We start from the raw sequence: 13,459 nt of genomic DNA, 5'->3' as shown, positions 1-13,459 counted from the left end.
TCCTCGTACTACTTGTAGACCAGTGTCTTTGCAGACAAACCTTTCCTTCAGAGAGAAACCATGAAATAGGGACACCTGGGTGGCTTAGTCGTTAAGTGTCTGCCTTCGGCTCAGTCATGATCCCGGGAGTCGTGGGATCGAGCCCTGCACAGCGGGAAGCTTGCTTCTCCCTCTCCCCCTGCTTCTCTTCCCTCTCTCACTCTCTCCCTTTCTCTGTCAAATAAATAAAATCTTTAAAAAAAAAAAAAAGGAAGAAGGAAACTGTAAAATGTATAAGTGGGGAATAAGCTGTTTTGGAGTTCTGCTTGCTGCTCACTGATTATGAATCTTGGGTAGGGGCCCTGCCTGGAAAACACAGCCTGTTTCCCGTGTTGATCCTCCGTGTCCGTGGAGACTCACCAAATTGGAGAAACTCTCCTCCCTACACCTCAGCCCAGAGGCACCTCCTGGGCTCTGGCATTGCTCTAGGAGCTAGTTCTGCACGACTGCCTTTAGAAAGTAATCATGCTTTATTGAATCCGATTGTAGCCTGGCGTGCATGTAAACTGCCGTGAAAAGGGGTACGAGCCTTAGGCCATGAGCAGCTGCTACTAGCCTTCATAACATTTTATGACCTCTGAAATTGCTTGGGTAACCATCACTGAGCCAGTGGGCGAGAATAATGATGAACATAATGATCAGAAGGAGGCCAAAGACCAGGGCCCAGACGTGCAAGTACTTGGCGGTAGAGGCGTAGGCCTGTGTCCCAGTCACCGCACCTGCCACACTCCTGTCCCTAGACTCCACGGAGAAGCCGAGTGCCACAAAGCCCCGGCAGCAGAGGGACTGGACAGTGTGGTCGGGCACAGAGGTCTCACTGTGGATGTTCATCAAGCTCTGGGGCACACGAGCTGGGGGGATGGAGCAGAGGGAGAGGAGAGAATCTCAGGCAGACTCTGTGCTGGGCAGGGAGCCCCACATGGGGCTTGATCCCATGACCCTGAGATCATGACCCAAGCCAAAATCAAGAGTTTGATGCTCAACCGACTAAGCCACCCAGGTGCCCCACATTTCAGAACATAAAAGCAGCTTCTAAAAACGTGGGCATCGGCTAGATCTCCCCATCCTCACCAGGCAACATTCAGAAGTGGAGTAAGAGAAATTGAGCCTCCTAGTCTTTGTGACACTTCTCTTGGGGTGGAGGTGGGGAATTTTGACTCCGCCATCTTCATCCAGACCCTTCACATCAGCTTCTGGCAGGTTTCTGCCTAGAAGGTGGGTGGGTGGCCTTCTAAAACTTTCTTCGTTGGTCCAACAGGTGACTTGCCCCAACATCTTCAAGTAATGATCAACCTTCTGCGTTGTGAAGATCGGATCAAGCTGGTAAGAAGATACGAGAGTGGCAAGTTTTAATTTTTAATTGTGCAATTCAGTACAGAATTATTCACGAGCGGTGAGAGGTGGGGAGTTCCTATGTTCTAGCAAATTCTCCCAAATTGTTCACAAAAGCCAGAGCCAGGTTTGCTCTTCACCACCCGCAAATTCCAGAGAAAGGATATGTTAGGCGTCCGTGTGGGTCTGAGGGTGGAGATCTTCATTCTCCGGATTTTAGCGGTTCACCCATTTATCCCAACTCCAGAGCAGTCTCCCAGAGCCAACCACTATCCCTTGTGCATGGATATAAACTGGATGTGGTCACTGCTCTTAAGAATCTCATCTTAATTCCTGAACTCACAGGGGTAAGGTAGAAAAAGTCCTTGATGTTGATTGGGTGACGGAAGGGGCCACCACCTCGAAAGGCAGGTCCGTGAGTACATCCTTGCCTGTCTAGGCTGTGCGTTTGGAGAGCGCCTGGGCGGAGCGGGCCCGGTACATGGTGGTGGTGGACAGCAGTGGGCGCCAGGACACGGAGGAGAGCATCTTGCTGGGAGTCGACTTTTCCAGTAAGGAAAGGTGAGTCTGGTGGGGTGACGCTTCCCTTGGGCGGCAGGGTACGGGTTTCGTGGAGAAAGGTTTCCGTGGTGCCATATCCATGGGTGATGATGGTGGGTGTGTTGTGTGGTCAGCGGCATGGGTAAGCGGACATGCAGAACAGTAGGATGCACCACTGTGGCTCGGGATTGCCTGGCGCTGTACTAGACTCCATCTCTGCTCTCAGCTCTGGGTTTGCTGAGAGAATAGAGAAGTTTCACTGAGCCTAGAAGTTTACTACTGGGTTGCTCTTGGGGATGCCATGGAAGAGAGCACCTGAGCCAGGAGGGCTTCCTGAAGGAGGTGATGGCTGTGGTGGACATCCAGGGACAAGCAGGAGCCAGCCAGGTGAAGCAGGGATGGGACCATGTAGACGTATGTGACTGATAGGTGTCTTATCCAGTGCTTCCCTGTATCCCCATCCCAGGTGGATTCCAAGTATTTGTTGACAGGTCCTTGGTCGGATGCTCGAAGAGAGGTTTGGAATTTCCCAGTGACTGGAGGCCAAGTTAGTTGTATCATGGGCCCTATTACATGTGTGAAATGAGGGCAAAAGGCTCTTCTTCTATCTAGGATACGTGAGTATGCATGAGATCATCGCAGAGCCTGGGTTTGTGAGAACTGGATTAAGATAGGCTCCCTGTAGTCATAGTCATCACTCATCTACCCAGGCAGGTGTGCATTCTCCTGTGTATGAGGCAGTGGGCCAGATACATGGAGAAGCAGCTGAGGCAGTTGTCCCCCGCGGAGAACCTGCAAGCTCAGCAAGGAAGGAGCCATGACCAGACGGCAGGGTGATGGGGGGTTGCCTGGGGGCTTGTGGAAGCATGGGACAGGGGTGGGCTTGGAGGGGGCAAGCCAGGGGCCTTCTGCAGCGGGTGATGGCTCACTGAGTCTTAAAGGGTAGGTGGGCACCAGGGATGGGGCGGGAGTGGGGGTGCATTCGAAGGCATCACCAGCAGAATCAATGGCAGGACAGAAAAAGCCACAGACACGGTAATTGGTGGTGGCTATGTGGTCTCGTCTTGTTCCTGCGAGAGGGCTGCTAATTCTGGCTGACAAGTCCACAAAGAAAGAGGGGAGGAAATTTCTTTTATGACCTTCCCAGTGTGGGATAGCATCCTTAGAAAGCTCTGTGCACATGTAGGGAGAGTGAGCCGGTGTATGTGGCCTTGGGCAGGCTGGGAAGTCTGGATCTGGAAGACTGCAGCGCCTGGCAGGTCTTAGGAGCTGAGCCATGGAGAGCGCCCCGGAAGGCGAGAGGGCCCAGCGCCTCATGGCAGGGTAGCCCCAGGCCAACGCTCTGGGACATGGTGGAGCTCCATGTTCTGTGGAGCGCGGAGGGATTTAGTGTGGAACAGCGATGTGGTGATATTTGCTCTTCGGAGATCAGCCAGCCTTTCGGAGTTCCTCCCTCGCCACGTGTGGGCCATTCCTATAACACTCTCTGGCCTGGAGCAGGATCCTGCCTCCCTGTGGGTTGTGGCCACGGCGGAGGTCTGCCCTCCCACCAGCCATCTCTGTCGCTTCTCTGGGAGAACACAGGGCGGGTGCCGCAGTGTGTCATCAGCGTTTCACTGAGCCCTTAAGCCACCCCGTGGAGCAGGTGGCCCTGACCCATGTGTTACAGGTGAGGCATAACAGCTTGAGAGGTCGGGGTGGGTGTCCCAAGGCCACAAAAGGCTGGCAAAGCCGGGCCTCGGAAGCCAGGCTTTTGTGGCTGCCTTGTGGTGTAGACCCCACACAGTGCTGCGCTGTAGCTCTGCCTGCACCCCATCGTTCGCGAATTCGTCTGTACTTGCTAGCTCTTTCCTTGTGCCTGGCCTCTGCTCTCCAACCTCGTAGTCTGGAGGTCATGACCGTGGCATTAGACAATGCGCGGGCACCCCACATGGTCCTACACAGCTGGGGTAGACAGGCCCGCGTACAGGCGCCAACCCCGAGGCTGGCACGAGTGTCTGGTGGCCGGGGCTGCAGACACTGAGCAGGTGGTCAGAGGGCAGTGGGAACCCAGTGGGCCTTCCTGTCGTTGGGCCTGAGGGGCGGCCCTGCAGGCCCAGGCATGCAGAGGCAGTGGCCTGCGCCCTCGGAGAGCCTCCGTGTGTGTCCCAGGGAGATTGGCGCTCTCATGCCCGGGTTCTGTCTTGCGTCTGTCTTTGGGAGGTGAGAGCCCCACGAGAGCCGTGAGCGGGCACCATGCAGTCTGCGAAGGACTTCCATGGCGCACCTGGAGCCAGCCGGGCCTGGCCCCCACTTGGCCCGAGAGTCCCCACGCCAGCCCCACGGGCTCCCCTGCTCCTGCTTTTCCAGTTTTCTCTGAAACTTTCTCCTCCCTCAGCTGCCCCTGCCCACTTCACCCTTCGAGGTCCTTCTCCTCTGGAAGACCCCATTTCCCTGGCCGGGCAGCCCCGTTCCCCTGTCTTCTAGCACGCAGGCCCTCCCTCCCCGGAGATGTTTTACGGTCATTCACTCCAGGATGACTGCAAACTCACAGAGTGACAGATGAGGGGATGTTAGGGAATTTGCAGTTTTTACAGTTGTGTCATGGCCCCTGGCTATGCTCTTGACTGCAGGCGGGGACTCTGAGCGGGGTCCTCCGCGGACTTAGCCCCATGCGCAGGGCTCTCTCTGGGCTCTTCCCCATCTCTGCAGGTGGGCGAGGCCAGTGTAGATGCTACCCTTGTGTCATCTGGACAGTTTCATCTCAGCCTGCCCTGGAACGCCCCCTCTGGCCCTGGGCCTGGGGCTTTGGTCCCCCCAGTCCAGTCCAGACCAGTGTTCCTTGTAGCTCTGTCTTCTCTCCTCATTACCTGTCCCTGGCGTGGGTCCTCAGTGCTGAAGGGGGGTGAGTCTTCCAGGCCTGGCCCCGTGTTCCCAGGTGCCCTCTGCCCTGGGCGCTCTTGGCGTGTCAGTTTGGGGCTACGAGGGCCCCCTGCTCGGCTTGCCCCTCCAGGTCTCAGCATACATTGTGTTTTGCAGCTCTACAAAGGACGTAGGGTCAGCCCATAGAGATTGGGTAGGGGTGCAGGGGAGGGGGTCAGGGAATTTGCCTAATGCAAAAGACTTAGTGTGATTTGACCAGAAGGGCTCGCAGCTGCCTTCCCCACAGACAGAAGCAGAGGGTGGAAGAGCCCCTTGCTCACCAGCGCTGCAGAGGAAGAGGGGTCTGTGAGCTCAGAGCTCCCTATCTGCTGTCGGAGGCGTCACGTTACTCCCTGGGCCATTGCTAAGAGGTAGCAGAGGCGGACGTTCAAGATCCCTGGAGGCTGTCGGAGCTGGCCTTGGCTGTGGCTGTTCCCTTGGTCTCTTAAATGCCTTTAAATGCCTGAAGGATTTTCATCACAATCTGAGTAACCCTCTGAGAGGGTCCTTTTTGTCCCTCTGTGTTTCTTGGTGGCACCTGTCACCAGAGTCGCTAAGTATCGTTTCACTGTTAGGGTGAGCAAAGCAAAAGCAGATGAGGCTGGTTTTGAAACTGCAGCTGTACAAAAGGTACAAAAACAGAGGACCAGAAGTGAACTCCAGCCATGGTGTTGACACTCTCTCCACCCCTGCTGCCCTAAGGATAAGAGGCCCGGTTGGCCACCACCGCTCGCCTGTGTCCCCCAGAGTGTGTGTGGCCTCGTGCCAGGAGTGCGCCAGCCATCAGTGGCTTCACCCCTGCTGCAGTGTGGGCATGTGGTCAGCTGCTCGCTCCCTGCCCCTTGAGGGCCACAGCCAAGACCTGGCGTTTCCGGAGCTCCCTCCACACTTCAGAGAGATCACAGTCCCCTGTGACTGTCACTGGGGACCCCCTCTGGCGGGACCATCCCAGGCTCATGTCTTCTAGAAGTCAGTGGCAAGTGGTCCCTACACAGACAGCCTGAGAGCTTCTCCCAGATACACACCCAGCAGCCAGGCCCAGGTCGGGTGGTGGTTCCCTTCTGCGAGCTGGACAGGCTGGGTGAAGGCAGGAAAGAGGGTGCACGAGTGGGTGGACCCTGACTCTAGGCATCTTCTCTTTCCTCCTGAGCAGTAAAAGCTGCACCATCGGGATGGTTCTCCGGCTGTGGAGCGACACGAAAATCCACCTTGATGGAGACGGGTAAGGAGATCTCTTTAAAAGATTCTTCCGGGGGCACCTGGGCAGCTCAGTAGGTTAAGCATCTGCCTTCCACTCAGGTCCTGATGCCAAGGTCCTAGGATCGAGCCCCACATCGGGCTCCCCAATCAGTGGGGAGCCTTTTTCTCCACTCTCCCCCACCTTGTGCTTTCTCTCTCTCTCAAATTAATAAAATCTTAAAAAAAAAAAAAAAACACAAAAAAACACTAGACGGTTCTTCCACTGTAGGCTTTGAAACCCGAGTTGGTTGGGCATCCTCGGATGATCCTGGGGAGCAGAGTCATCTGTGTGACGTGCTCATTACAGCAGGAGAGGCGACATGCCCTCCCGTGCGCCGCACAAGGACGGGGATATTTGGGACATCATTTAAGGGAATTTGGGTCGTGAAGTATCAACAGAAGAGTGTTTACGGGGGAATGTGCTGCTGTGTGACGTTCCAGAGCGGCAGACAGCGGACACTCATTCATTCACCTTGATGTGTTAAATGAGCACTCGGTACGTGCCCTCCATGCGGAGCTGGTCGCTGTCAGTTCACGGTTGGAAAGGACACGGTGGGAGGTCACAGCTGTGGGGGTGCAGGGAGAGAAAAGCAGGTGGCAGGCGCCTCTGCAGAGGAGGAGCCCTTCCACGTGGCCTGGGCAGGTGGACAGGAGACAAAGAGCCACCCGGCTTCCTTGTGCATTTTCTTCCAGGGGAAATATGGGGCTTCTACCGTGAGGGGGAAGTAGCTGAACACAGTTGTCCCTCCACTGAGATGCCAGCGGTAAAAGTTATGTTGCCTCATACATAGACTCGGGGAAGAAAAATTAAAATGTGGTTTTTGTTTTGTTTTGAAGAGGCGGGATCACGGTTCTGGTTTGTTTTGTTTTTGTTTTTGTTTTTGTTTTTGCTTCATCCCATTTTGCCATTGTGACTCTATTTCCCATGCAGTGACAAAAACGGGGTGTGTGGGGGCAGGCAGTAGCAGGGGGTGGGGACGGTGGCAGGAAACCGGACCGAGATGGTGTCAGATGGTGGTGCTGCCTTTGCCAGGGTTTGTGTTTGTGATAGACCTTGCTGGTTACATAGCTGGGTTAGAAGCCAGTCTTCCAGATTGGAGAACGTTTTTTGTTTTTGTTTTTTTACTTTTTTCCTGCTCTTGCCCTGGTTTGATCCAGCGGGCCAGTATTCCCTGCTCAGAAAGCACCAGGATGTCCGCCGCGGCCCCGCCCACTCACCTCGGGATGCTGTGGCCACAGAGTCTGATTCCTTACCAGGCCTCCTTTTTTTTTTCTTTCTTTCTTTTTTTTTTTTTTTTTTTTTTCGTTTTCCATCCCCAGGGGCTTCAGCGTCAGCACAGCGGGACGGATGCACGTCTTTAAGCCTGTATCTGTCCAGGCCATGTGGTAAGTGTGCTTTTAGGGACTTTTACCACCTTAGCAATATCTTTTTAGCTGCCAACATGAATAGGAAAACCCCCTTCGACTTTGAAGCTCATTCCGTGCGTTTATTTGTGTGTGAGAGGCAGAATGCAGGTAAGATAAAGCAAACCCTATTAACCATTTCTTAAGTGCGGTTCAGTACACATCCATGATGTGCAAAACTAACTATCCGTTTCTAGAACTTTTTCGTCATCCCATTAAATGCTATATCTCCCTCCCCCACCGCCCCAGCCCTGGTTAACCTCTGTTCTACCTTCTGTCTCTACGAGTTTGCCTACTCCAGGTCCCTCCAGGAGTGGGGGGGTCATCCCTGACTTGTCCCTGTGCGTCTGGCTTCTGTCACGGGTTGCAATGTTTTCGAGGTTTGTCCATCTTGTAGCATGTGTCAGAATCCTTTCGAAGGCTGAGTGTTACTCCGGTGTGTGGTTAGAGACTTTTTTTTTGTGTGGCCCCATCAGCTGTCAGTGGACATTTGGGTTCTTTCCTCCTTTTGGCTGTTGTGCTCGGAGCTGCTGTGAATACGGGCGGATGGATGGCGTGTCTGTCGGAGTCCCTGTCTTCAGGTGTTTTGAGGACATACCTAGAAGTGGAATTTCTAGAGCACACGGTTAACTCTGTGTGTCGCTCTCTGGGGAACCAAAACTGTTTTCTGCAAACCAGGCTCTTCGCCCCATTTCACTGTCCTGCCGGCCGTGCACAGGGTTTGGTTTCTCCGTGTCCTTGTCGGCACCTGCTAGTGCATGAGTCCTCATCTTTACCCTCTTAACGGGTGTGAAGTGGCATCTCGTTAATGGTGCTGCTTTGTATTTTCCTACCTGATGAGTACTGGGCTGTCTCTTCACGTGCTTGTCGGCCCTTTGTACATCTTTTTTGGAGAAAAGTCTGTTCAGGTCCTTCAGCCAGTTTTTTCACTGGGTGGTTTTTTTGTTGTCAAAGGTATTCCGGTCTTAGTATCCACAGTTCCTGCTGTCCCCACGCCATCCCTGCATAAATCTGCATACTCCTTATTCCTGGCACACGCTCGGTTTGTGCTCTGAAGGGAACAGCGCCCTCCCAGGCACTGGGCATCCGGGGAAGGCATACGACCGGACAATAATTGGTGTCCTCCTGGGTTTACATTCTGTAGAGGGGAGGTGGCCATAACCCGCGCAGGGTCATGTGTCAGACCAGGGAGTGCAGGGAGCATGTTCTTGCAGGGCTCCTCGCTGCGGGATGCGGGGAGCAGAGCCTGTGTGGGGGCGGGGGGGCCTCCTGCTTCGGGGATGCGGTAGCTGTGGGCAGAGGCTGCACTGGGGGAAACAGATTGGGGCACACGCACCTGTGAGCCTCCCTCATCCTTGGAGGGCCGCACAAACACCCCTGCAGCGAACCCAACACAATGGTGTCTGTCTCCAGGGATCTGGAAGAGGCTCGGGAGGGACCTGGTGGCTGCTGAGGAGGGTTCTGCCCAGCGTTTCACAGTCACTACTTTGTTCTCTGGGACGGCGAGAGTTAGGCTGAATTCTCCCAGGGGCCAGTCGGTAGTCAGTATAGTGCCCCGCTGTCACCTCGTCTGCTGCTCCACACTGCCCTCCATTCATGCTCCTTCTGGGGAAAATCATGAAATCCAAATGCCCGTGCTGTCCCAGATGTTTCTTGCGTCCCTGGATCATTTCTTACCTCTTTCTCTTCAGGCAAGTGAAAAACAGGCCCACGAGTTTTTCTAAAACTTCAGGAGCAAAGCTAAATTTAGTAAATATGCAGCTCAGGCCTGTGTCCTGAAGCAGCCTAGAGATAGGACAGACATGCCTGAGTGGGACACATGCAGCGGACGCAGGGGTGGGCCCTCCCCTGAGGACTCTCACTCCCTCCGGGGCTTCCCACTCCCACCCTCCATCGATGCCTTGGTTCACCCCCTTCACTGAGAAAGTTTCAGCCTAGATTTTTGTTTAAAAAAAAAAAAAAGACTAAGCTGTGTTACCATACACATTCTCCCCATTTTCCATATTGTCCCTTCTGCCCCACCATTCCTTCCTGAACCTCTTTTTCATTTTGTCCTTGTGTTGATGTGAGTTCCTAGCACTCATTTCCCTAAGAGATCGAAGCATCAGAGCTGTTAGTAACGGTGATGGGCAAAGGTTATAAAGCAAGTTATTCAGAACGCAATAAAATGTGCAGCTCGTGAAAGACTCTTTCCTTCCACCCGCTGGGCGTCGCAGTGGTTCCCACAGCCTCAGAAGTAATCTGGGTTCTTGGGCATTCGTTGGTGGAGTGGGAGATGGTCCGGGAGCTAGCCCAGGCAGGAAAGTTATAAGGTTTGCACCATGTCCTCACAGGCCACAGTGAAGGATGTCTCATTGGCTCTTGGGTTTGCAGCGTGTGTCCCCGAGACAAGCTCCCGTTCCAGGCAGCCTGGAGGTCTCAGACTACCTTGCTTCCCCCACGTAACCTTTTACATATGGCGATGCTCAGAGGGAGTCCTTGAGGGACCCCCCCACCCCGCCCTCAACCCCCATTTGGAGGGAGAAGCCCGGGCCTGAACCTGTCCCCCCTCCTCACCCCAGGTCTGCCCTGCAGGTCCTTCACAAGGCCTGCGAAGTGGCACGCAGACACAACTACTTCCCTGGCGGTGTGGCGCTCGTCTGGGCCACATACTACGAGAGCTGCATCAGCTCGGATCAGAGCTGCATCAATGAGTGGAATGCCATGCAGGACCTGGAGTCCACGCGGCCCGACTCCCCGGCCCTGTTTGTGGACAAGTAAGTGCGGCGCGGCCCGGCCCATGCCAGCCAGACCCTGAGTCTGCCCGAGGTCCCTCCCTCCTCCCCGGTAGTCCCAGGACCAGCATCCCGAGCTGGGGCGCCTCACCTGCTGCCCCCGGGTCGTCTGTGGCCTCAGGAAGGCTCCGTGACCCCTGTCCCACTTCTGAAATTAGAGGTACATTTGGGTGTGATGCGTTTCCTGGGAACAGCTCCGTAACTCCCATCAGCTTCTCAAAGGAAAGCGCCGCTCACATGCTTTACCGGCTCTGGGGCCGTGTTCTGTGGTCTGGCCTCTCCCTCTGTTCCGATGAGTATTAGGTATCCGTCGTCCCGGGATCCCAGAATGCAACCGCACCGACACTGCCTGGGGACAGCCCTCCTCGGTGGCCCCAATAGTGAATTGGGGCCCATGTCAGGTGGCCCCCAGCAGAGCTCATGTGGCCTGAGGCTGCACTCACTGAGGGTCTGGGTCCAGAAGAAAGAAACAGCTCCCCTACCTTCTGTCTTAGGTAGGGCCCTCCTCCCCCCAAGTCATGGGTCCCTCTGGGACTGTGTTACAAGGGCCATGGACAGGGAGGTCAGCCTGAATGAGGAGACGACCAGAAGCCACATTCTAGGAGGCCCCAAGTGGTGAGAGGGTTGGGGAGAATGACGGTTGCCTTTAAATATAGAAAGGGGCGTCCCATGGAAGAATTGTCGTGGTTTGTGTAGAAGTAGGGCTGATGGGTAGATGTTACAGGGAAGCACATAGATTCTCTGTGTAAGAAGGAGAGGAGCGGAGCCGGGCGAAGCGATGCCCTCACACGCGGACACGTTCCAGTGGAGGCAGAAGGTCCGGTTGGTGGTGGGCGGACATGCCGCGGGTGCTTCCAGTGTCTTGTCCCGAGAGCCTGAGTCTCTGCAGACCTGAGTGAGGACCGTGCTTTCCAGCCATAGCTCTCCATCCGCTCGCCACTCTGTGGACTCCCATGGGGTTCTAGACACAGGCCCGGACTCTTCTGTCCCTTTCCCCTCCTCCCAAAAACACACACACAAAGAACATGGCTCTCGGAGCATCTGGTGTGTCTGTAAATGCGGACCTCAGGCTCCCTGTCCTTCTGCATCTTACTGGACATACCTTCTTCCCAGGCCAACCGAAGGGGAAAGGACTGAGCGCGTCATCAGGGCCAAGCTCCGCAGCATCATGATGAGCCGGGATCTAGAAAACGTGACCTCGAAAGAAGTAAGAGAGCCCGTCCCTCAGCAGGCCAGAGGTCACAAGGTGTTCGTGTGTCCTGTCGCTCTAAGCACAGCAGAGGGGCGGGCCTGCCACGTGGCCTTCTCTGACTCTCAGAGGCTTTGTCCCCCCAAGAGCCTTAGCATCCCACTCTAGTCTGGATCCCGCTGTGCTCCATACCAGCTGTGGGGCCTTGAGCACATTTCCTGATCTCTCGGAACCTGTAAGACCTTTAGTGGTAATTCCCCAAGGCACGCGCATTGCCCTGAGACACACTGGCCTACTAGCACCCTCTCCTCTGCCTTGTGTTTTGCTGAGATGCAGCAAAAGCTTATTGCTTATTTCAGGATTCTCACTTACTAGCAAGTTACCAACCCTGGACTGCCTTCTGTGTGTCTTCAGATTTTTTTCTGGATCACTTTTTTCTTGTTTTGGTGGCTTTTTGTTCAAAGACCACAATGAATTATAATGTGTTTAAACTGGGTAAATCTGAGGGCTTGAAAGCGCCATTGAAAAAAACCATAGATTACCCTTTTTATTAATTAACACACATAAAAAGTCACATTTGGGGGCAACCCTCTTGGGTCCCCTCCCTCTTTGGGAGCTTTGTCCTGTCGCTCAGTAAGCTTTGCTTTGCTGCACACCAAAAACAAAAACGAAAAACTGGGATGCCTGGATGGCTCAGTCGGTTAAGTGGCTGCCTTCGCCGGCTCGGGTCGTGATCCCAGCGTACTGGGATCGAGTCCCACATCGGGTTCCTTGCTCCTCAGGGAGCCTGCTTCTCCCTTTGTCTCTGCCTACCACTCTGCCTGCCTGTACTCTATCTCTCTGACAAATAAATAAGTAAAATCTTAAAAAAAAAAAACAAAAAAAAAATAAAAACAAAAAACTATCATATTGTGATGCCTGCTAAAGCAGGATAAAACTGACTTTATGTATTCACTGTGATGTATTTGATATTTAATTGTAAAAATAGAAGTTCCTTAAACTCAGTAGAATAGATCCTGTGCAAATCAGCTTCTTCATATAAAATAATGAACTTCTCCCAGTCAGACTGACAGTGAGGCTGGGTAACCTGCCTTCCCACCACCTGTGTTTGTGCTGTGTGCGTCTCAATGTGTATGTGCCAACTCTGGGGTAAAAAACAAAAAAACAAAAAAAACGCCAAAACAACCAAACACCTTTTTTGAAAACAGCCACAGTTTAAGTGGTAACATGACTTCTTTGGAATTGGACAACCCTTGTTTAGTTTTGTGATGAATCACTTTTCCTGCTGTTCTCCACTCCACAGATCCGTAATGAATTAGAGACGCAAATGAACTGTAACTTGAAAGAATTCAAGGAATTCATTGACAATGAGATGCTCCTTATCTTGGGACAGATGGACAAGCCCTCCCTCATCTTCGACCACCTTTATCTCGTAAGAAGCATGGTGCACAGCAGGGTCTGGTTTGGGGAGACATTGGTCTGCAGACTGGTGGGATCTTGCAGCAGAGTCAGAGACAGGGAGAAACTGGCGTTGCTAGAACCCCATTCCTGGCTGTTCTGGGAACCCCAGATTTCAGCTCCCTTCCTCTGGCCTGCACAGTTGCCCTCTGCCAGATGTCTGAGATGGGGCTCCCAGCTGAGCGGTGTGGAGTGGTGTGAAGGCTGTCTGGCATGGTCCACTGGCGGCAGTTTTCAGAATCTCTCCACCCTTGGTCTTCAGTCACTAGCACAAAGGCCCCGTCCAGTTACCACCACACGGTTTGCAGGCTAGTGCCCCCAGTTATTAAATGACACATGCTTGCCAAACCCCAGAATCACGCCTGGCATCACCGAAACGTAAGAAACAGTAGGCAGAACAGACCGAAACCGCGAAACTCCGTTTTTTCCCCTCTTTCTGTCCAGGCGGCGACTCCGTGCCCTGCTCCCGGGCCCACCAAAGGGACAGGCCCTGGGAGTCCCAAGTAGGGGCAGGTTGCGCAGCTTCCCCCCACCTCCATCTCTTGCTCGGATGCTCTTAATGCTGCAAATCTCCATAGAAGGC

General features: G+C 54.0%; 1 protein-coding gene across 3 annotated transcripts in view; it reads left to right on the top strand.

Annotated features, from left to right (window-relative positions):
• The window catches only part of SSH1 (slingshot protein phosphatase 1), a 59,930-nt gene that overhangs the window by 29,962 nt on the left and 16,509 nt on the right, over positions 1–13,459 (top strand). For all 3 annotated transcript variants that reach the window (XM_047696731.1, XM_047696732.1, XM_047696733.1), the window contains 7 exons: positions 1,298–1,362; positions 1,811–1,932; positions 5,966–6,034; positions 7,372–7,437; positions 10,017–10,211; positions 11,343–11,436; positions 12,722–12,850. In XM_047696731.1, coding sequence (XP_047552687.1) covers positions 1,298–1,362; positions 1,811–1,932; positions 5,966–6,034; positions 7,372–7,437; positions 10,017–10,211; positions 11,343–11,436; positions 12,722–12,850 — 740 coding nt within the window. The remainder of the gene's footprint in view (positions 1–1,297; positions 1,363–1,810; positions 1,933–5,965; positions 6,035–7,371; positions 7,438–10,016; positions 10,212–11,342; positions 11,437–12,721; positions 12,851–13,459) is intronic.

Source organism: Lutra lutra, chromosome 12 (assembly GCF_902655055.1).
Source record: "Lutra lutra chromosome 12, mLutLut1.2, whole genome shotgun sequence".
Taxonomy (NCBI): Eukaryota; Metazoa; Chordata; class Mammalia; order Carnivora; family Mustelidae; genus Lutra; species Lutra lutra.
Note: the sequence above shows the minus strand (reverse complement) of the source record. Positions and strands in the feature narration are given on the sequence as shown.